The sequence below is a fragment of the Hipposideros armiger genome, unplaced genomic scaffold (genome assembly GCF_001890085.2).
Source record: "Hipposideros armiger isolate ML-2016 unplaced genomic scaffold, ASM189008v1 scaffold_990, whole genome shotgun sequence".
In the NCBI taxonomy this organism is placed as follows: Eukaryota; Metazoa; Chordata; class Mammalia; order Chiroptera; family Hipposideridae; genus Hipposideros; species Hipposideros armiger.
Window position 1 is genome coordinate 486,407 of NW_017732340.1, and position 23,899 is coordinate 510,305.

A 23,899-nucleotide genomic window follows, 5' to 3' on the forward strand; every position below is an offset into this window, starting at 1 on the left:
CAGCCTACTTGTCACTTCCCTGAGCTTGGATCTGGGTTTGATGCCTTTCATTATTTCTTGAACATTCTTGGCCATTATCTTTTCATTGTCACCAAAAAACCTTAAATGTATTATTAGTTTCCTAGGGCTACTCTAAAAAGTTGTCACACTTAGTGTTTAAAGCAATAGAAATTTATTCTGAGTTCCAAAGGTCTGAAATTAAGGTGTCAATAGGGCCACACTCCCTCTGGAGACACTAAGAATCATTTTTTGCCTCTTTCAGCTTCTGGTGACTACAGGATTCCTTGACTTGTGGCTGTATAACTCTGATCTCGGCCTCCATCTTCACAGGTGTCTCTTCTCTGTGTATCTCTTATGAGGACACTTGCCACTGGATTTAGGGTCAGCTCAATCAACGGTCTCATCTTGAGATCCTTAGTTACAATGACAAAGACCTTTTCCCCAAATAACGTCACATTCACAGGTTCTGGGGGTTAGAGCATGGACATATCTTTGGGGGCGCACCATTCAACCCACTACAAAATGCTTAGATATAAATCAAACAACATATGTACAAAATCTATTTGCTGAACATTACAATGCACTGATGAGAAAAATCAAAGACCAATATCAATGAAGAGATATACCACGCTAATGTATTGGAGGCTCCATTGTTTTAAGATGTCAATTCTCCCCAAAATCACCTACAAAAAAAGAAGCTGATTCTAAAATTTATACAGAAAGGCAAAGGAACTAGAAAAACAAAGACATTTTGAAAAAAAGAACATTAGAGGACTCACATTACCAGAATTTAAGACCAAGCCAGTGTGGTGTTTGTGAGAGGATAGGCACATAGATTGACGGAGTAGACAGAGGCCAGAAATGGGCCCACAGATATCTGGTCAATTAATTTTTAACACAGGTACACAAACAACTTAGCAGAGAAAAGAGTTTTTTTTCAACAATTGCTGGAACAATTGCATACCAATATGCAAAGAAATGAACTTCAGTACATACTTTGCACCGTACACAAAAGTAACTCAAAATGGATCGCAGACCGAAATGCACAAGCCGAAAACTATAACATCAGCATACAGTTCTCTTCTAAAGTACAGGAGAAAATCTCTGTGAGCTCGGGTTAGGTAAAGATTTCTTAGATATGACATTCAACGCATGATCCAGAAAAGAAAAAGTTGATAAAATGAGCTTCATCAAAATTCAAAACGTCTGCTCTTTGAAAGACACTGTTAAAAAGATGAAAACACAAACCACAAACTGGCAGAAAATATTTGCAAGTCACATATTTGGCAAAGGACTTTTACCCAGAATATACAAGGACTTTCAAAACTCAGTGAGAAGACAATCTAATTTTTAAAAACAGGCAAAAGAGCTGAATGGACACTTCACCAAAGGACATGTAAAAATGGCAAACAAATACATAAAAAGGTGCTCTACATCATTAGTTATTAGGAAAATGCAAGTTAAAATCACAGTGAGAGGGCCAGGTGGCACAGTTGATTAGAGAGTGAGCTCTGAGCAACAGGGTCGCTGGTTCGATTCCCACGTGGGCCAGTGAACTGCGCCCGAGCTGAACTGCCTCTGAGCTGCCAATAGGTGACAGGAAGGCTCAGCTGGTGAGAGCGCATGCTCTTAATAACAAGGTTGCTGGTTTGACTCCCACATGGGATGGTGGGCTATGCCACCCCACCCCCATCCCTCTGCAACTAGATTGAAAACGGCGGCTGGACTTGGAGCTGAGCTGTGCCCTCCACAACTAAGATTGAAGGACAACTTGACTGTGAGCTGATGGGTCCTGGAAAAACACAATGCTCCCCTTCCCCAATCCCCGAATAAAATCTTAAAAAAAAAAAAAAGAAATTACAGTGAGATACCACTATACACCTATTAGAACGGTCTGAAGTTAAAAAGACTGACCACATCAAGTGCTGGTGAGGAGGTGGAGAAACTCGACCTCTAGTACACCACCGGGGAGAATGTAAGATGGTACGACCACTTTGGAAAACAGTTCGACAGTTCCTTAAAAGGCTAACTATGCACATATTGCACGTCCCATTCAATCCTACGTATTTACACCCAAGAAAAATGAAACTATATATATAAAAAGATACGTACATGAAAGTTAAGGGCCGGCTGAGTGGCGCGTTAAGAGCCAGCTTGGGACGCCAGCTCTGAGCAGCAGAGCCCCGGTTTGGATCCCACATGAGGGCCAGTGACACTGCCCTCTACAGTTCGACCTGGAGCTGGGCTGCTGTGAGTCGCCGGTGATGGCGATGGTGAAGGATGTAGCCCCTGCTGCAGTGGCCGACAGCCAGCGTGAGCGGCTGGCAGCCGGCAGCCGGTGTGAGCTGCCGTGAGCGGCTGTCCAGAGGCCGGCGACCGATCTGCCTCACCCGGGAAGAGCGCAATAATAATACCAACATGGGCCAGTGAAACAACGTCCTCCACAACTAGACTGAAAAAAAAAAAAAAAAAAGACAGCAACTTGTCTGTTCCCCTTCCCCCCAATTCCCCAGTGCTGTTACCCTCCCCCAATTCCCCAATAAAAAAAATTTAAAAAAAAGAAAGTTAATAACAGCTTTATTTATAATAGCCCCAAACTGAAAATAACCCAAATGTTCACCAACAGGCAGGTAAACAAACTGTGGTACATCCCCTGGATGGTGTACTATGCAGCAATAAAAATGAGTGAACTATTGATACATATAACATGGGTGACTTTCAAAATAATTAGGCTGAAGTGAAAGAAACCAGACCAAAAGAATATATAACTATATGATTCCATTTATACCAAATTCTGAGAAATGCAAACTGTCTACAGTGATAGAAAACAGATCAGTAGTTGCCTGGGGCTGGAGATGGGGGGAGTGGCCTGACTGCAAAGGGGCACAGGAGACTTTTGGGGACGATGGAATCACTGTACCATGCTCATCATGGGGATTACATGATTATGTGTTTGTCAAAACTCAGAGAATGGTTCACTTTTTAAAATGGTGAATGTTACTACCGATATATTAATAAGTCTGACTTAAAAAAAAAATGCAGTTACAATTGAAATGCTCCTGGGAGCCCAAACTACCCATCACATGACACTGCAATTGACACCACCCATCAGTAGCACTCTGCACTCAAGATGTAAACTGCCACCTCTCCATGGGACATCACCAATGGGCAAAACCCAAGGCTGAAGACCCCAGGTAAGGCCTGTGAGGTCTACCACTGGTCTGGAGATTAGTTTCCAAATGCAGAAAGCCAGCGTCACGCTTCAGTGCAAAGCCTCAGTTCCCCGGCTGTCAGCAGATGTCCCCAGGCAGGGTCTCCCAAGCAGCAGCTGTCCAGTCTATGGAGCGGTCAGCCTCAGCTGCTTAGGGACCCACACACTTTGACAGTCATGAGTGAGCGAGGTCTGCGCACACCTGGCCAGCAGCCAGGAATGGCTGGAGTTTTCCCATAAAGATGTCACGAGCTGACTTGACAGAATGCCCCCCTCCAGTGGGTGAGGTAGTCAATTATTAACACCTGCTCAAGGTAGAAATTTCTTTTTCTTTTAACCTCGAACACTGGACCTTGCCCCCAGCCCGGCCTGCTCTAGAAACTCTGCAAGAGACAAAAACATCCAGGACTGGTCCATGGCTTGAGTCTGACCCAGAGAGAGGACAGGGAGGTGACTCAGGCCCAAGACCTGGGCTGTCTCATTGGTACCCTCCTTGTATAGACCCAGGTGGGCAGCACATCTGGCCAATGCCCACTTAAAACACCAAAGCATGTCACTGTGTTTCTGAAGCGGGCCGAGTGCAGAACTGGAAGAAATGGACACACACACACACACACACACACACACACACACACACACACACACAGTTACATTGTTTCCACTGAACCGTTCACCGCATGCACAGCTTGCTAAGCGAGGGTGCAGAGGTCTCGGCCAGACGTTTCTTAGTCTGCACCTCAGGCCTCTGGCTGTGGCAATTTGCCCTTGTGGAAGGTGAACAGGCGTCCCTGTCTGGCTGCCTCCCTGTTTCCTAAGCCGGCCCCGGGAGGACAGCAGGGAGCAGGGCAGAGCTCACTTGGGCTCACCCTCACCGCCAGCTTCTTGAGTGGAAAAAGGCACGGTTGTTTCCTCAACCCAAAGCTCAAAACCAGTCCTGTGTTCCCCACAATATTTGTGGACTAGATATACTACAGTCTTGTTTGCCCTGTAATTTAGGGTTCCGGCCTGGAGTCCAACAAGAGGAAACTTCGAGTTCTAAACATAGCCCTGAACCCACGGAATTCTGGTTTCTTCAAATCGTCTAATTGTTTGGCAGTCTTGCCAAAGCTCTCGCAAGCCAGCCGCGTATGAGTATGGGGTTTGGTTACCGCTGCTGGCTTTGTATGAACGTGTACGAAGGTGAAGGGTGACTTGTGCGTGATCAAAGCCTTTGTAAGAGCATTCCCGCTGAACGCCACCCGCTTCCATGAGGCTGGCTCTTGCTCAGTTCAGCTCCACAAACATGACTGAGGGCCCACCCTTGGCTAGGCAAGGAGCACCTTAGGGTTACCTACCCCCTACCTAGAGGCAGATGCAGCAAACATCGGAACTGCAGCCCCCGGGGAGGGAGACAGATCTTCTGATAAAGCCCAAGTGTTGACTGTAGATTGAAAAAAAAACACAAAAATTAAAGTGCTCTGAACTAATTTTAGACTTAGAGAAAACTTGCGAAAAATAGTACAGAGAATTTCCATCTATCCCTCCCCCAGGGTCCCCCAGGATTAACACCTTACATACATTAGAACAACGACCGCCAGGAAATCAGCACTGGGACAATGCCATTAACAAAACTAAGGACCCCACAGGACTTGCACCAACTTTCCTACTAGCATCCTTGGACCCTGATGTCCCAGGATCAGATGCAGGGGCCCACACTGCATTTAATTACTTCTCCTTAGTCTCCTGCAATCTGCCAGCGCCTCAGTTTCCCCCCACCTTTTCATCACCTTAACACTGTTGAAGGGTACTGATCAGTCATGCAGTCAAGTGTCCCCCGATTTGAGTCTGATGTTTTCTCATGATTGGTTTCTCATGATATGTAGTCTTGACAAAAACACCACGGAAGGCATGTGCGTGTGTGACACCGTGGGCTCATGCAAACAGGACTGGTTCCTGGTGGCGCTGAGCTGGGTCGGTGGTGAGGCTGACCTCCCTGCCAGGCTTCCCCAGTGCAAAGTTCCATTCCCTGTGTAGTTAATCGCGGGGCACTGTGGCTTTCTAAAAGGAAACGTGTTGCTGTCATTACAAACTCCGTGTGTCAGCCCAGCTTGCGGGTGGCTGCAGCTGCCCCACAGATGAGAGGAGTCTCATGAAGACGAGCCACAAAGCGACATCTCTGGAAGACGCCGGAGTTCTCGGTGCCACAGAGGAACAGTAGCAGTTTATTTATAGATCCACTTGAAGACAGCTCATTGTAACTACTGGAGTTGAATTTTTAAAACCCTGGGAACAAAGGCTGGCTATTTTAAACTCTCCTTGCACTTAGTTCAATGGAGAGTGTTAGCGGCACGGACCACACCCGGGCATCGCTCCCAACTTGGCAATTCATATTTTGTGCAGCATCTCAGGACAGGAGCAAAGCCTGCCAAGACAGATAACCGACTGGCTCCGCCTCCTCGGCAGAGGCGCAGGCCTCGGATGGGCCAAACCCTCCCCCACAAGCTGCAGGGGGCAGAGTTGGGGGTGTCTCAAGGCCTCCCTGTCCTGGAAAATGAAGTTGCATCCGGGCTGCTGTGAACCCAGGCTACATCACGTCTCCCTCCCCCTGAAGGCTCCAAAGAGGGACAGCGCCCCCCAGCGGATGCCGGTCCCAGGACAGCTGGCAGTAGCCAGCCCACCTGCCCCAGCATCAGACACAACTCCAGGGTGGAAACAAGCGCATCCGCGTGGGGCCCAAAGTCACAACTATCCCTGAGGACAGAGAAGGGCGGAGCCCCGGAGCTCCTCCGTCCCCAGCTCAACTGCTGCTCTGAGCCAAGACAGCGCAGTTTCTCCACACCAGAGCCACCGTGGGGAGGGGAGACGTGCGATTTCTCGAAGCCCCCATGCTTATTTGAACAGAAAGCACCAAACGGCATTCTTGACGCAATGCGGAAAACTGTGAATATGGACTAGGCATTTGATATTAAGGAATGATTCCTTTCGTTTGATGTGATGAGAGCACTGCAGTTATATAACCAAAAACGTTTTCACTTAGGGTAAAGTATATCTAGGATTAAATATACAAATACTCCAACTCTTCTAAAAAAAACATGGGGGAGATGAGCTAAGACTGGCAAAGTGCGGGAGGGAGGTGACAGGCAGAGGGGTTTGTCATATTATTCTCTGTACTTTTTGTGTTAGCTTGAAAATTTCCACAATAAAGACTTTTTGTTTTGTTTAATAATAATGATAATGATAATAAAAAGCTTCTGCGCCCGGAATGAGCTGTGGATCTGAGGCCAGAAGAATGGGACCCCAGGAGGAAGCTGGGGCGCAGGTCCCCCCACTTGGTGTCCTGGCGTTTTCAGGCACAGGAGGCAGATTTGTCCGAATCCACGCATGCCCTTTGGCGTTGCCACAGAGAAGGCCCCTGATGACACTGAGGGCATCCAGCGAACCTGCAGCAATGTCCCGACTGTCAAAGAAACTAATTTTAAGATAATCTCCATGGAAACCATCTTTTCTGATTTTTTCCATGGTAACCAATGAGAACATAAACACAGGCATTATCTAACACCCTTACACCACATGGGCAATGCTGCCATCCAATCTGGAACATACAAGCTGCTAAGGGCTTTTTTCCATGGAAAATGAAAAGAAGTACTGAAACTTCTAGTCCAGGCGAGCAGACTCTCCTACCCGCCACTGCCCAGTCCCTGTCCAGACCCATGTCACCTGCCCCCAGAGTGACAAAGCAGGCCAGAAAGCAATTCCCTGAATTTAGCCAGGACCATCCAAAATTCAAAGGAAAGAGCTAGAGCCTGCTTCTAGCCTCACACACTCCACGTCTGCTGCCCATAGACATGTGTCCACTGGAACCCTCATGTCCTGACCATTTGGTGTTCCACACACAAGCAGGGCACACGAGAGGCCAGGGTCCCAGCCCTCCAGGGTGACAAGGGAGGCCTGCGAATAACTGACTCCAGGAGAGGGGAGCTGCCCCAGCAGAGTGCTCTGGGGGGTGGGAGGCTGGGAAGAAGCCACAACCTGCTGGCCTCCCCGGGGAAGGCTGCATGGAGGAGGTGCCATCTGGAGAGGATGAGTGTAGCACTGCTGGGGAACAGGTGGTATGGCCCAAAGAATCATAGCCAGGCTTAAGCACCTGGCTCTATTTCCACTTGTGGATCATTTCTTCCATTTTCAGGTTTGAAAAAGTAACATGGAAAAGAAAGAAAGGAAGGGAGAGCGGAAGAGAGGAAGAGAGGGAGGAGAAAGGTTCAGATGCCAGCGGCCCGCCCTCTCTGCTGTCTCTCTGCGTGCCGCCCTCTCTGCTGCGGGTTGCATACATGGCCTCTGCTGGCTCTCCTGTGGAGAGGGGGCTTGTCAGTGTGGACGGACTGGGCCGTAGATGCTTGTCATCACTGTCAGCAAAATGGCAATGTCACAGCAGTGGCCGCGGGGCTGCAATGAAAGGCACTCTGAGGCAGGCAGCCCGCCCCTGCCGGGGACATGGGACCTTGTAGTAAAGCACCACAATGTAAGGACCCCACTGCCCACTGTCCTGTGATTTGGGCTCATTTCCTCATGTGCAACTGTGGAATCACCACTGGCCTTGAACCCAACTTTTGGCTGCCAGGGGAAAAGGAAAACGCAAAACAGTTCTGAGGCCCTTGAAAGAGATAACAGAGCTCTCAAAGGTATGTGTGCGCCCCAGTGTGTCCAGATCCACGTGGAGCTGGACATGAGGGCCACCAGGCTTTGTCTGGACTCCGGCGTCAGGTTTGTCCATCTCCGTGACACTGTGATGCCTTACTACGCCTGCCTGGATTCCTGCACCCAGACGTCCTGTGGTTTAAGTCGCTAAGCAGGCCTTCCTTCCTAAGAATCATGCCACTCTCATCTGGAGAGGGACCTACCTGCTTGAAGAATAGATGGGAACTTCCCAGCGGCAGGAACCCTCGATCGGCCCCCCAGATCGAGGGGCAGCTCAGAGAAGGGAGCGCCACTCTGCCCCATCCCACAGCCCGCCTTCTGCCACCACTGCTGTCCCCACTGTTTCAGAGCGCGTTCCTGCTCTTGGTGCCTGGAGCCATGTCCCTAGAGAGCTTCACAAAGAGGGCCTCGCCCAGGGTTTAAATGCTGAGCCACAAGCTCCTGGCCCCTCGAGCTCAGCTGTTGGCGTCTCCAAAGGTGGAGTAGGCTCTGGAGGGTGGGAGCGGACCGAGGCGTCCACGTCTGCAGGGCCAAAGGCCTGTGGGCTCTTCCCGTAAGTGGCCTGAGGTGACCTCGGGAAATGGTTCGCTATTCGCTTGACCCAGAGAACCCCACAAAATCATGTAAATCAAGAGATTCAAATCTTTATGTTCATGTTAAGTAAACTGCCCAGGCCATCAAGGGTATGCATATCTGAAAAGTCACCAAGTATCTAAAGGATGTCACATTACAGAAGCAGTGTGTGTCATTCTGTTATCACAATGGTGGAGCTGGGAGGTGTGCCCAGGCCAAATAGTGGGGCTGGACCCAGGGTCGGTGGCCCAAAAAGAGTGCAGAATTTTTGCTGCACAGGCTTAAAAATGCAGAGAGTAATTAATGCTGACCTTAAGGGTTTAGATGCAGACTTTCTGGTCACTGAACACATCCAGGTGAACAGAGCTCCCAGGATGTAGCGCGGAACTCAGAGCTCACGGTCGGGTTAACCTATATGTGAACTCTCCCTCCCACACTGAGGGGGTCCTCACTGAGAAAGAGCAGGTTGTACCCAAACCAGAAGAGGATGCTGCACAGAAGAAGAAGATCTCCCAAAAGAAACGGGAGAAACAAACACTTACGGCCTGGGAGTAAATTCAGCATCCAATAAATGCTAATAAAAGTAAAAGCAGGAAAAACAACAACAGCAGGTGACTGGACTGGACGGGTGCAGCAGCACTGCCGGACAGAAGCTGAGACGGGGTGGCAGGCCCGGCAGAGGTGCGCAGAGGGCTGCGCTGAGCCCGCCCTCCCTCTAACGATGGCCTTGGCTCTGCCTGCCCAGTGGGTGCCTTTGGGTTTACGAAGCCCACAGGGCAGCACTGGCATTGAACGCTGCACTGAGATCAGAACCCAGGCCACACCCCTCTGCCTCTTCTGGAAAGAGGCAGACGACAGTTCTCCAAGTGCCCCTCCCAAGCTTAGCCCTCACGAGCCACAGAAACTTCCCAAGGGGGACAGACTCTCTTCCTCCCCCGCCCTCTGTGGCCTGGATGCCGTGGTCACTAGGGGCCAGACTGTTTTTCAACAGGCTACTGGCTCCCCAAGTGGGTCCCTGGACCGGAAGCATCAACATCACCTCGAAATCTGCCAGAAACGCAGCTTCCTTACTGACCCTGACACGGGACGGGGCAAGCTGTGTTATGAAGCCCCCAGGGTGATTCTGGTACACACTGAAGGCCGAGAGCCACTGCCACGGGCTTCCTGCAATGACGTCCTACGTGAAAGGCCTGTCTCCTTACCACACGCCGGGAAGCCCAGCTAACCCCCTGGACGGGCTTCTGCGAACATGGGTCCTCCCCGCTTCGGTGCACACAGCAGCTACATAACACGTGCCCGACAGCGGCCTTGACCCAGCGCCCAGGGCAGTCAGTGCAGCCTCTGGGAGGAAAGAAGGGGGTCCTGCCTGCTTCTCAGTAGTGGGCACAGCCAGTCAGACCCTGGGGGAAGGGCCCGCCCCCACCCTGACCCCTGGGCGCAGGAACCCCTCTGCCAGGAGCATGCGGGGCTTTGGTGCTCCGGACTCTGCACAGCCACACTACCCACCAGCTACTGTCCAAGGGTATGCTGTTTCAAGCAGGAAACTTGCTTTAAAAATTAGAGTTTGGTAACAAATACTGAGTCTTTTAAAATTCTAGTCTCCTCTGTCTTCCCACTCAAAGTAAGAAGCCCAGAGCACTTTCCATGACTTCCCTCCAGGTAAAGGGGAGAAATGCAACCCGCTGTGAAGCGAGGCATGCTGTCTGGGGCCTGTGCTGGGCCACCCCGCGCCCACCCCGCATGGCGGTCTTTTGCAGAGGGAGCCCATAAAATGGAAAACGCCCAAACAATGTGATGCAGGCTGGCGGGGATAAATCAGGGTACAGGGACTCAGGATGACCTGCCTGGGGTTGCCAGGGAGAAGTGCCCCGTGGGGCCAGGCCCCAGCCTCGGCGTGCAGCAGCGTGCAGGGTCAGTGCAGCTCTGACTGCCACCAAGTTCTTAAAGTGGCTCCGAGGGCCAGAAGCTTCCAGCATCATCCAGTTCCCTCAAAGGGCTGCCTGAGAATCCTCTCCAGGACATCCATCCTGGTCAATCACCACCCCATCCCACGAGGGTGCCTGGCTAGGCCATGGCAGGCGACCTGGAGGTGCCCCACGGAGCAGGAACCCCGGGTCCTGGTGGGGAACAACAGGGATGGGCACTGGGGAGTCAGATCTTACCAAGGGTGAGGAGCCCCGAGGCAGTGCTGCCAGGGGTCTACACAGGGGCACGCAGGGGAGGGCAACTATGCTCCTGAGTCACCAGTCTGTCCTGTGCTGGGCTTGGGTACCTGTCGCGGGGCTGAGGACGCTGGGCTCCTTTCTCCCACTGAGACGTGGGGGCAATCCCGCTTGCTCTTCCCCAGCCTCTTAGTTTTGTTAGCACAGGGGCCGAGACCTGTGCCTCAGTCCCAGGGGCACGGGCTTGACTGGGGGCTGGGCCGCTCAGCAGATGACCTCTGGGCTCAGGTGCCTGCTCTGCGCAGCACAGGGGCAAGAATGAACTATCTCATGGAGCCACACAGAGATGTGCACCGTTAAGTCTCAGGGCACATGAAAACAAAGTCCCCACTGTCCCAAGTGAGCCCACAAAGCCCAGACCCCGCCCCCCAGGCCCCACGACTGCCACACCAGGGGGAGGGTCTGCGTTCCCGTGGTTCTCACCAGACTTTCATTCCCAGAAAAAAGGGGACTGTGGACACGGCTGGTTTTTCAACCAGTGTGAGCAGAGCCAGGGCCCAGCAACGTCTCAACCCCACAGATGCCCTGAGCCCAGGGGCAGGGGCACGGCAGCCAACGTGCTGGGAGCCTGGGCCCCACGAAAACAGCACTTCCAACATGTCCAAGTGCCTGGGCAGCCTCGGCTCATGTGTTGCCAAGATCCCCCTTAAACAGCCTTGGAAAACTTGGAGCCAGAACTGGGGTCAAGGTAAGGGAGAGGCTCCTCTCTAAGGCATGTCAATCTGGGGTTCACTCCTGCTCTAAACACTCACAATGCCCATCTGCCAAGTGTCCTCTCAAATCCACACTTCTTCTTACTATGGAAGGACATGCCAGCCAGAAACTGTTGTCAGTAAGAAACCCAAGTCTTCCACGTTCCCAAGTGAATCTGAGGCAAGTGGGCATGGGCCCCGTTCCTCACCTTGACCCTGACTCCTCTGGTCTGGGTGAGAACCACCACCCAGGACACCCAGAACCTCAGCAAGGGGCAAGAGCCAGTGCCAAGACTCTACGAGTCAGGAATTGGCCCAAGAACCCCAAAGTCAAGCCCACCCCTGTGCAGCACCCCAAAATAGAAATGTGAAGTGAGGGTGCAGGAGGTGGCTGGGCCTCCACCCTCAGGACCAGAGGAACTAGGAAGAACACATGGGCCATCCTCAGGGAAGGCTGAGGCCTCAGGTCAATGTCCTCGGCTAACCCAGCCTCCTCTTCCAGGGCACAGTTCTAGCACTGGGGTCTGGGGGTCCTGGCCTGTTTCCCCCACCCCCACCCCATGGCCACTGGCCCTCGCCCTGCAGGTTTGAACACACAACCACCCTGACCGGGCGGGGGGCTCATCTAGCTCTCAGTCGGACAGAGGAAGGAAAAGGAACATTTTAAAAATAGCTCAAGCTTGCTGAGCACCATCCATGTGCCAGGCGCGGTTCCAAGCGCCTGCTGACACGTGCCACCTCATGAGATCTTACCAAGGACCTGGCATCTCCCATTTGAGTGGAGAAAGGCCCTGGGGCCCTAGAAGTCAAGGTTATTGTCTGCACTGGAGGGTAGCTAGCCCTGACAACTCAGGAAGTGGGTTTTCAGTTTTACAGAATTACCTAGAATTGTGCCTTCTCCCCCGCACCCAGCACAACCTTCCTTCCCGATTGCATAACGGGCTCAGAGACATGTGGCGGGAGGGCAAGAGTCAATCAGAATACATGCGTCTTTGCTATTCAAAGTCGTTTACAAATGTGTCTGTGGTTGAGGCAGAAGTCAGTGCTGTGGCAGCTGGGACTTGAGGGGCAGGTGCCAAATCCAAGGTCAGCCAAGACACAGTGGTCCTCATGCTCCAGGGACAGGCCCTGAAGTACAGACAGCAGGACAGAGTGAGAGCCATGAGGATGCGTGCGGAGGGCGACACGGCCAGGGCTGCGGCAGGGAACAGAGCTAAGCACTAGACTCGAAAACCCCAGCACGAGATGCTGCTGACAGCTCGAGGGGCCCCCACACAAGCCCCCCTGGAAACACGCATCTGCTCGAAACCTTCCAACCTTCCTCCAGCCTTGCAGGGTCCTGCCCCACCTCAGCCCAGCATTGGAGTCCTACCCCTCAGCCCTCCACGCAGAGAAAGCTGCCCAGCACAGCCCGAAAATCCCACATCACAGCTCGGCCAAGAATAGAGGGGAAAATGGAACCCATTATTCTCATTCTGAAGGGCTGGGAAATGGCTTTTGCTTTTCAACATGAAATGAGCCTAAAAATAAGCTGTGAATTTCAAGCAGAGGCTGAAAATAGCTGCGGCAATGAACAGAGCTCTGTTCAGAGTGGGCTGGAGGACGGCCTTCATTCCGAGAGAGCGGAATGCCAGTCAGAGCCGGGGTCCTGGGCGGGCGCATCCAGGGCAGAGAGGCTGTCACAGGCTCACGGGGCTGCCCCGCCCTGGCCTGGCTTCCACTGCCACACGCCAGGAAGACATGGTCAGGAATTCAAGACCCAGCACCTGGCCCGCCGGGCTTGCTACAATCCCCAAACGCCCAGGTGCAGCTCATGGGGCCGAGGCCCAGCGCGCGTGCAGAGCTGGGGGGCGGGCCGCAGATCCGAGAGCTCGTGGGCACAGCGGCGGTGCTCGTGGGCTGCCTGGAAGGCCCAGACCCCTGGCCAGCCACCAAACCGCTCCCCAGGTAGTACGCTAGCACCAGGGAAGCCCACAGGCGGGAAGGGCCAGGGCCCTCTCCAGTGTAAGTGGTGAAGACCAAGGGTCTGAAGGGCTGTATGAACATCACTTCTGGAAGATTCCAGAGTGTGACAAGCCAAGCATTTCTACAAAGTGGGCTTGTGTTAGAAACCCAGGCTGAGAGGTCTGGCCCGCTGAGCCGGAGCAGAGGCTCCAGGGGCTCGAATGGCTGTCCCCAGCGCCACCCCCGTGCCCCTTCCTCCCACACCACACACCTGCCTGCAGTGTCACACGCCTCCTGCTGCTCCATCAGCCTCCTTTCTGGACTCACTTCCGAGGGAGTTAATGCAGTGATTCTCCCCTGGGGGCAATTCTATCCCCCAGGAGACATTCGGCAATGCCTGAAGGCATTTCTGGTTGTCACGACTAGGGGTCGGGATGTTCCTGGCAGCTCGTGGGTAGAGGCCACAATGCCCAGGACAGCCCCCAACAATGATTTCTATGGCCCAGAGGATGACAGTGCTGAGGTTGAGAACCCCTGAGCTGCGGAAGGACAGTAGGGGACGCAGCTGGGGTGGGCTCAGCAGATTCAGCCCCTCCTGGGCTCCCCGAGGAGGAAAGACACGCCGACTAGCCCCGAATCAGTCACGGGCACCATCCCAGCGCCAGTAAGCCCTGGGGCAGGATGGGCCAGACCACACTCGCCAGCTCCCCTCCCCCGCAGGGGAGACCTAACCACTGAGCGGTGCTACACTCTGGGCCCGCCTCAGTCTGGGGAGACGGAAACACTTGTGTGTGTGACAGCGGTGACGGTTGCACAATGTGACTGTAACTAATGCCACACAAATGCACACTGAAAAACGGGCAAATGGTAAATGTTATGTCATGTATATGAAACAAAACCACCAACCTCGCCCAGCTCTCCTTGTGGCCTGGGAGCCCTGATCAAAGAAGGCCCTATGAGGACACCGCATGGTGTGCGTGGGCTGGCGTGGGGACATGTGACAAGTTAGAGCTCCCCAATACCACACACGGGGTGCTCAGGCCTGCCTCGGGGGATTCAGGTTCCGCCACGGAGATGCAGGCTTACGAAGAGAGGGTGCAGACCCCAGCGCCCATCCCCTTCCCCTATTTGAGTCCCATGTGGGGACGTCCACTGGGCAGAGCTGTGGCCTGAAGGCAGTACAGGAACAGAGGGTTTTCCCTAGCCCCGCCAAGCGTGCGTCCATCCTGCTCTGTCCTGCTGGCTCCCCCATCCCACAGGCCTGTGTCCTAGATTAGCAGGCCCCACAGCTCCGGAAGACAAGGATGCCCCACCTCCACCTCTGAGCCAGGGCCGAGGGGACAAGAGGCAGCTTGTTGAAGTAACTTTCCTAGTAACTCCAAGAAAAGGGGTTCTCCCCTTGCTGGTGACCACCAACCATTCCCAAGACAGGTGGCGGTGCCCTCCCCTGGAACGGGGAAGGACAGAAGCATGGGGGCGGGGAGGGGGGGTCCCTCTGCCGAGTGGAAGGCTGGAGGCTGGATTGAAGGAGGCTTCCTGGTTCTATTCTGGGCCAGCCTTGACTCATGGGGGGCCTTGGGCAAGCGCTTCCTGTTGTTCAGGCCAGTTTCCGTGTGTGGCCACGCTGCCCCTAAGGGCCAGGGGGAGAGAGTCAAACAGCCCGTGGCCACCGGGGATTAAAGCCCTCGAGCCCCTCGGGGCTCCACATCTTGTGCTGTCCTGTTTACTTCAGCCAAAGCTGAATGTGACCTTATTCAATGAGACTTCATCAGTTATCAACTTTTTCCCCCAAATATTTATCCAAAAAAATATTGTTAACTATTTTATTTCAGGAACACTGAGTGCCCTTTTACCGACAAAAGTACTAAAAATGGTTTGTGGCTGAGGAACTTCCTTTCCATGGTTTAAAAAAAAAAAAAAAGGAAGTGAGAGCAACAGGGCCAGGCTTTGCGACCCGGCCTAGCCACAGCTCCAGGCCCCGCGCCTTCTAGGACCCAGAGCCTGGCCCGCGAAAGGGCCTCCCTTTCCTCAGTCCTCAGCCAAGCAGGCATGTGCCTGTGGCAACACTCTCACCAAAGGGCAGGCACGGGCGCAGGCACCCAGCAGTCTGTCTACCCTAACAGCCTCCTCAGCGTCGTGTGTGTTCACTCTCGATTTGAAACAAAGCACCACAAGGGCCAAAGCATTACTTGGTAAACGACAAGATCTTACTAGGGCCTCTTCCCGGTGACCAGCCTAAGCCTCCAGCCTGCCATCCCCGTCTCTGGGTCCAGCACTGTTCACCATGACCCAGGACACCAGTCACAGGGCTCAGACTCAGCTGCCAGCCACTTACCTCATTCCCGGAGGAGCTGGCCAGCATGGCTGGGGGCCTCTGCACTTTTACGGCTTCTCCATAATCCGCAACATCAAAGTTACTCTTCCAAACCATCACCTGCCGAGACCAACAAGTACACAGAATCAGGGGAGAAAACTCCTTGCCAGTCCTTCACGGAGAAGATGGGCCCAGAGGCTGCCCCCAAAGTTCAGGGCCAATGGCGGGACAGGGGTCCCCACCTCCCCGGAGAGCAGGCTTTCTGGGCAGGCCTCGAGAGGACCTGGATGTGCCACCAGAATGGAGTCACTGCATGCCACCACCAGGCTGTGCACTAGCTGGTCCCTCTGCCCGGGCTGTCCCAGGCCCAAGACCCACACAGCTGGCTCCTCAGGTTGCAGAGTCTGCGCCAATGCCACCTTCTCAGACAGGCCGTCCCTGACCTCTGCTAATTCTTATCACAGCCCTCTATTTATTTCTTTCATAGCATCGGAGTCGCTAACTACTTAAGCTTTTTGTTGCTTTTCCTAGTTTATCATCTGTCCCCCCACTAACACAGAAGCTCCTGAGGGTGGCGGCCTGGCCTCTTCCACTGCGAGAAGTGGTCAACATGTGGATTCCAGCCCAGACCACTGGAGTTAAGGTGGTGGCTCCACCCCTTACTGTGTGGCTGTCGGCAGGAAATTCACCCTCGCTGTGCCTCAGTTTCCTCATCTGTGAAAGGAGGATGATCCTAGTTCCCGCCTCAGAGGGCTGCAGTGAGAGGCTCACAGGAGACAGCTCCACACAGACTGGCACACAGGGAGAAGTCGGTACCGCACCCTGCATCCCACGTCCCACTCAGGGTCTTCATGCCCAGAGGCTCCAACAATGGCTGAGCGAGGGCCCCGCTGGGCAGCGACAGCGTCTCTGCTGGAGGGTGTCAGCCACGTGTGGCTGCACTCGTCTCGGGACACTTCCCGGATGGCAGGAATTGTGGAGCGTGGCCAGTGGTCAACTGAAAAACCACAGTATCCACGTAAGATGAAAACTCAGCGTGCCCTGGGCGCTTTCCCCGCTGGGACGCAGCCACAAGCCTGGCTCTTTGGGAGGCCCCTGAGCACTCCCAGAGCAGGCACCACTGTTTACTGCTCCCCGACACCAACAGAATGTCACCACACACCCTTGTTTATAGGGTCCTTGTGCAACTAGGCAAATCTAACTGCAGAATAAATTCCTAGCAGTGGGAGGGCTATCTCGAACGTGAAGAGATGCTGTCAGATGCCACTCCAAAAGGCTCTCGGAAGTGACCACAGTGGCTGCCTGGGACGGGCCACAGTAGGTGGAAGCCCTCCTTTCCACCAGTTTGCCTCCTGGACCATGTGACTTTCCTTATGGTGTGCATTTACTCTTCTAGTCCCCTTGTCTTCTATGCAATGAGCCAGGCCTCCATGCCCAGGGAAGGCTGAGGGCCCCTCTGCCTTCCTCCTTGTCTGGCTAGCACAGGGGCTGGTGTAGCTGTGAGAAGATGCCTGCTGTGCTCAAAGGGCCCCCATCCTCTGCTTCGCTCGTAGAGACTCAACTTAAACCAGTCCTTTGGGCTGGGGCTGGGCTCCCTGGGAGGCCAATGGGACTTTCCTGGGCTGAGCAGTCACAGCCGTGAAGCCAGGGATCAAGGGGAGGGACATTCTGGGTGACCCATCAGGTCAAGAGTAGCCCAGAACAGCCACCTTTTGTTTCTGGACAAACAGCGCTGCATGGGAACCTGGAGAGACATTTCCAACAGGTGGTCTCTTTAACGGCCCTGAGCTTCCCAATGCCAGGCTCCAGGCCAGACCCCAGGGGCAGGGTGCCCTCCAGGAGACAGGGTGACAAAGTGGGACAGGACCTCCTCACACGTGCCTCTCTGCAGCCATGGAGCCTGAAAACGCTGACCCCTTGGACTGCACATAGCAGGCGGAGGCTGCAGGCCAGCTGCTGAGACTCAGTTTCCCTGCCCAGAGAATGGACAATAAGACGGCAGGACCCACAGGGCTGCTGTGAGGACTAAATAAGGTGTAAGTATCCAATAATTACCTACCATATTTTGCCGTGTATAATGTGCACTTTTTTGCCCAAATTTGTGAGGGAAAAATAAGGATGCACATTATACATGGGTAGTACTAATTCTGTATCTATATAAATGGTTTTTAATTCTTTTATTTATGCTTATGAGTTAAAAGTGTAACTATAGAAATCAATAACGATATCCATATTCAAAATAATACCCTGGAATACAATCATCGGTTTTGTTGAACTTATGACAAACTTGCAGTGATGAAGAGCTCTTCCTCTATGATGCGTGAATACCATAAATTTGTTAACAGTACATAAAATTTCTTATACCTTGTATTTGTTCTTGTGTTTTGTAATTATTTGTTACATAAAATTTCTTGTACCATCACATTAAAAAATAAAAGCTAAAATTCCTTTATAATGCAAAAACCAAGTACCTAAATGTAAACGAATAAAAATTTAAATTAAAAAATTAAAAGAAAGATTTTTTTCCCTGAAAGTTTGGGCCAAAAACATGGGGAGTGCATTGTACACCCCAAAATATGGTAATTATTCATTTATAATCAGGAGAAAGGAGTTGCTAAAAACTTTGCTTTCACTTTCTCATGGTAACAATAGCCCAGACTCCTTCCAGCCCACGCTGGTTTGAGCAGTGAGGGCTGTGAGATGCGGCCTGGCCCCGGGGTTCGCACCTGCAGGAGACCTGCTCTGGGGAGGCCAGGGCCCTGGGTCTGAGCACCCCACCCCAAGCCCCAGCCTTCGCGGTCACTGAAAGCCACCCAGGATGCTGGGGAAACCCGTCCACTCCCAAGACGCCTCGGCCTCCTGTTCTGTTCCCATCAGTATCAGCGGAGATTCCTCAGGTCATTCTTTACTTACCTGTTCATCTGAACCTCCAGAAGCAAAATACTCTCCCGTTCTTGAGAAGGCAACAGTGGTGGCTGGACCCTGTCAGGAGAAATGAGAAAGAACAAACACCGCAGGTTGCTCGAAATGCTAAATGCACATGAAGAAACCAGAAGCTCCCGGGTGAGCGCAGCCGCAGAACAAAGGGCTGAGGGCCTCATTCAGCCCACGGGCCTCCCCAGCCTTTGGCCGAGAAACCCACGGGTGTCCAGCCGTGCACGCCATTGCCGAGACCTCTGGTCCTGAGCACCACTGACAGGACAAAGGCCAGACCATGGGGTCGTGGGTGGAAGAGCGGAATGAGGGCAGTCCACACTGGCAGCCTTGCGGGGCGGCATCACTGCCCACACTGCCCCAGGAGAAGCCGGTGGTCACAGGCACGCAGACCTCTCCCAGGCCCAGCACCGGGCCGACCCTGGGCACACTCTTCCCCATAGCACCCTGAGCTGACCGGAGCCCCAGGAGGGGCAGGGCACAGTCGAGGCGACACCACCAGCCAGAGCCAGGGCAGGAGGAGGCTGGGGAGGGGGTTCCTAAAGGTCCCCGGGCACAGAAGCAATGGGGATGCGTCCTCAAACGTGCAGGTCACTGTCCTTACGTTCAGGACCTGGGAGGAGATAGGCCACTCTGGCTTCCCAGGTGCTGAAGGTCCCACAACCACTGGAAGAGTGATGCCAGGCCTGTGCCAGGCAGTGCTGAGGGCCGGGGAGCATGTCCAGGCATGGGGTGAGGGCATGATCTCCTGGCAAGGAAGGAGGGCAGCAAGAGCCCAAGTGCCCACATGGGTGTCTCCAGCAGTGGGGCTGACAGAGGGCTGGACGCACAGACAAGAGGGGCAGTGGGGAGCACCTTCCACTCGGTGCCAGAAAACACCAGACAAGCTGCGGGCTGGAAAAGGGACCCGAGGTCATGGAGCAAGGCCAGGCAGGTGCAGGGCTGCCCGCAGGGCCCAGGTGCACTGGGCAGGGGGAGAGGCGTCCGCCCGCGCTTCCAGAAGTGGCCCTCAGCTCCTCCTCTCTGAGGTGCCCGTAACGGGGTGCTGAAGAGAAGGTAAGTCCAGGCCAGCGAGCGCTGGGCGCATGGGCTGGCTCGGAGCACTTCGCCTACGCTGACCCATGTGGTCCTCGGAGGTGGTGGGTTTGTTTACCCTTCCTAAGGGTGACTTGTCCCTAGGGCAGACACGCCTCCAGCCTGCGCCCCTCCCTGCCTTCCCTCGCAGGGCGCCGGGCGGGCCGGCAATCACAGGGAGTCCTGTGCGGCCACCAACAGGACAGGAGATCCATTCTTATCGGCAGGGACCATGTCCAATCACAACAGTGAGTGTGACGCCAGGTGCAAAGCTGCCGGCCGTGAGGCAGCGTGTGGGAGGGGCAGGTCGTGCGCCACTCAGATGCCCTTCCAGGTGACAGTCACTGAGGGCTAACGAGGTTCAGAGGACCTACGGGGTGTGGGGTGTGTGTGTGCGCGCGTGTGTAACAATTTCAGGTGGCTTTTACTTGGGAATCTTTGTAATTTCCCATACTTTGAATTTTTAACAAGTGTGTGGCGTTGCCACATCAATAAAAAACCAAAACAACAAAACTATTTTCATTTTGAGGAAACACAAAGAGGGAAGAGAGAAAAGGGAGGGAAACCAGGACAAGGAGTGTCCAAGAAGCTGGGCTCCTCGCCTGGCCAGTGCTGGCTGAGAAATGGCCAATTTCCAAGAAGTCACAGCAACTAAGAAACCAAACAAATATCCATGGGTTAGTCACCCTTCCTGCCATCTCTCAACCACCAGATGGCAAGCTGGGGACAAGGTGTCTGATTCGGGACTAGAAAGCAGGTGCTGGGAACCCTCTAGGCAGGAAGTGCTGGAACGTTCGTTCCCGAGTCCAAGTGCTGGGAGACTCCAGGAATGGCACGAGTGACAGTGAGCTACGAGGCAACTCTCGAGGGGTGAGGCTTGCAGTCCTTCCCAACGGTGCCCGTTTCAAGAGGTCTACTCGGCTCCCGTGTCCGTCTGTCGACGCGTCTGTCAGGGGCTCAGGCGAGCTGCCCTGGGCACCCAGAGCACAGTCCAGAGAGCGGCTGGCCCCGGGCTCTGCTGTGGGGCCCGCGACTGGAATGCAGACAGGCTCCCCCTGCTGACAGTCATCTCGCCAGCCCCTCAGTCGGCCTTCCAGCGGCCTCGGCTCCTGACCAAAGCTAACTGCACAGCTGACCGTTCACTGCCCCGCAGACACGGTGAGCTTGAGGTCTTCTCTTTCTCTGCACCCTTTCAGCTCTTTCTGCATCCAGCTCTTAATTCAGTTATTTTTCAGTCTTTCTTGGTTTTAAATAAATTCACTTAAGGCTACAAATTCGCCTCTGATCACCAGCACTTTAGATCCCAAAAGTTTCCAATATGCTATGTTCTCACGATCATTCACCTCCAAGAGTTCAGTTCCCACTGGGATTTTCTCTTCAGCACAGCAGTGATTCCGGAGTGCGTTCCAGTTTCCAAACCGTGGGGCTCGGGGCATCTGCTTCATCACGGACAGTGGTCAGGCTGGACGCATGTTCTTTAAGATCGTTTTGCCTTTGTTGCGGCTTATCCCTTTTTGTTAGTCACTCTTGATGCATTAGTCCAGAGACTCGGGGCTGGGGTGTTTGTTGCCAAGCTGTTTCTTCCCCTAGGCATGATCCAGTGACGTCTGCAGTGACCCGAGTGTGACTGGGCAGCAGCACTTGGCTGGGCCTTCTTGTAGCGTGGAGTCCAGCCTGCCCCGGATGGCCAGAGGTGCCCATCTGCCTGGAGTCCCAGGCCCCACCAGGTCCTTCCTCCCGCCCCAGCCAGAATCTTTCGTGAGATGATCCTGCTTATCATCACGAGCCTAGGACACAGCCTGGCCTCCACCCCCTCCTCCCTCCTATCCCAGTCACACGTGGCCCTCAAGCTTAGCTGGACCCACACTCAGCCACTTCACCACACACCGCCTCTGCCTTGCCAGCTTCCAGACCCAGCAGACCCAACTGTCTGGTCTCTCCACTCTTAAACGCAAAGCATCAGAGGACAAAGTTCACAAACAAGGCAAACCAAAGGGGCGCGTGGGGTGTGGGTCCCACAGCTCCTGGGGACTCATCCGCGGGCTCTGCAGCTTGTTCTGACCCCCCCTCTCTCACGCCTCCTGCCTGACTCCCTGCATGCCTGAACTTCACCCTTGTGCCCAGAACAGTTATGCTGGCAAAGGCCCAGCCAGGTACCCACTCCCACCACCTCTAAAGGGTTTTGAAAAGATTTTTGGTGGCTACCAGCGAACAAATAGGAATGTCACACCACATGTCCCAAGTCAGAGGTAAAAAAAGAATGTTTATTTAAAAAGGGCCCGAGAGGCCTCTGGCATGGGTGCGCTGGTCTGTGCCCCCCATGCTTAGGCTGAGTCGCCCACAAACCCCCGCCAGGGAGGCTCCTACACTTGCTTACCAGCATCTGCTGTGGGCTGGCTCTGTGTCTGAGCAGAGACCCCATGGACTAGAGCAGCCTCTGTGAGGAGCTGCTGCCCAGGAATGCCCACGCTCTCTCCTGACCTTGGCCGGGGACACCGTTCCCAGCTTTCAACCCTGGGCTGCAGGCAGGGGACAGGGGGCTCAGCTGACCTCTTGGTTACTTATGTTGGAGCAAATGAGCTGTTCTCCCTCTTGATGTCCCCTCACCTCTCCTAGGAGGTACTCAACTATCCAAGACAGGAGGTATGAGCTTCCTTTCCCCCTAGAGCAGCCTGAGGGGCAGCCCACATGCCCCAGGCCACTCTGTCACACTGCTGCCTCTCCTGCAGGGTCAAGCCCCCCTGTGGCTACTGCCCCAGGCCCAGCCAGGCCTCGGCAAGGCACATGCTCCCGTCACATCAGTGGGCCCGCTCTGAGCCCGTGGTTTCACAACAACCCAGCCTCTGAGCAGACAGCAGCCCGGGGTTGGGTTCCAGGCTCTCAGTGACAGCTGCTAGCCCACCATGGACCAGCTGGGCATGTGGAACCACGTGTCCCCTGCTCTCTGTGCAGCTCCGTCACTGTACAGCCACACGAACACCAACTGCACAGCCACAAACACCAGATTTAACTCCGCACCCACGGCCTGCCCACCATCCTCTCCCAAATAGCCCTGGGGATTTAAATTAAATGAGCATGGTTTGAGATTATGTTTCAGAAAATACAGAAAAATAAATCTCTGTTTCTGGCACGTTGCGCCCACGCTTGCCACACAGAGCTGTGGGGGCTCTGCTCAGGGCCCAAGGCCTCGAACAACGACTGTGGTTGCTGGGAAAGCCCTGCCCTCTCCTGCTCCTCATGCTACACGTGGGGTGAGACTGGGTGAGGAGGCTCCTGGGCGGCCCTGACACCCGGCTCTGTACTGGACCCAGCAAGAAGCAGCGGCTCCCTTTCCTCCGGCTTCACTGGCATGGTCGTGGCACCTTCCACAGCAAGACTCTACAGAGCCTCGAGAGGGCACTGGAACCCCCAGCCAACCCGGTGCCCTCAGATACCCTGCCTGTCCTCTGGGACTCAGGCCCTGGACCTGGTGGGAGGGGCTAATAAGGACACTGCAAACAGACCAAGGGGCCAGCAGGCCAAACCCACTCAGGGCAGCTGGCATAGGGGGCGTGTCTGGTCAGGGGAGTCCACAGCCCAGCCACCAGGGGATGGATTTCAGGAACTGTGTGACAAAAGAGAAGCCAACGCAACAGGAAGTTCTGGGGGAGATGAAAACAACCCTAAACAAATAAAAAGCCAGATAAATCCTTGCGAGACTCTGTGGGTGGGTGGGAGGAGGGGAAACAGGCGATCCCCTTGGGGGAGGCGGGGGAGAGGGGCTGACGGCTATGACCCTGGGCCCACCAGTCATCAGAAGCCCCTACCTACCACGGGCTCGGGCTCGTTTTCCTAACAAACGCTGCCTGCCCGCCGTGGGCCAGGACCATGGCCATAACAGGAGCTTGAAAGGCTGTCACCTAGAGCAGCATGAGGTCACGTCCTCAGAGCTGATATGGAAAGGGGCTGGTATCTGTAAGGACCTACTGTGTCTGGAGCTGGGCAATGCAGACACGTCCTCTCCTAGAATGAGGCAGATCTAGGAGTCACTTACAGAGGAGGGCAGACTCAGCGAAGTCAAGGTCTTGCCCAGCGTCACAGCATCAGAGGCAAAGCTGGGACAGTCTGGCCCTGATGCCCAAGCCCTTTGCTCCTGTCCGCAGCCCCGAGGCTCAGACTTTTATGGCTGAACAAGATGGAAGAGCCCCTGGTTATCCCAACCCAGAAACGGGGATTACAAGCTATTTATTCCTGGAAATGCTGGGCTGTTTCCTTAGAAAGC

At 54.1% G+C, this 23,899-nt stretch overlaps 1 protein-coding gene across 4 annotated transcripts in view; it reads right to left on the reverse strand.

The window, feature by feature from the left end:
- POC1A (POC1 centriolar protein A) overlaps positions 1-23,899 on the reverse strand; it is an 87,331-nt gene that overhangs the window by 23,305 nt on the left and 40,127 nt on the right. For all 4 annotated transcript variants that reach the window (XM_019631332.1, XM_019631331.1, XM_019631333.1 and 1 more), the window contains exons 8-9: positions 18,544-18,612; positions 15,652-15,750 (exon numbers count right to left, since the gene is read on the reverse strand). In XM_019631332.1, the coding sequence (XP_019486877.1) occupies positions 15,652-15,750; positions 18,544-18,612 (168 nt within the window). The remainder of the gene's footprint in view (positions 1-15,651; positions 15,751-18,543; positions 18,613-23,899) is intronic.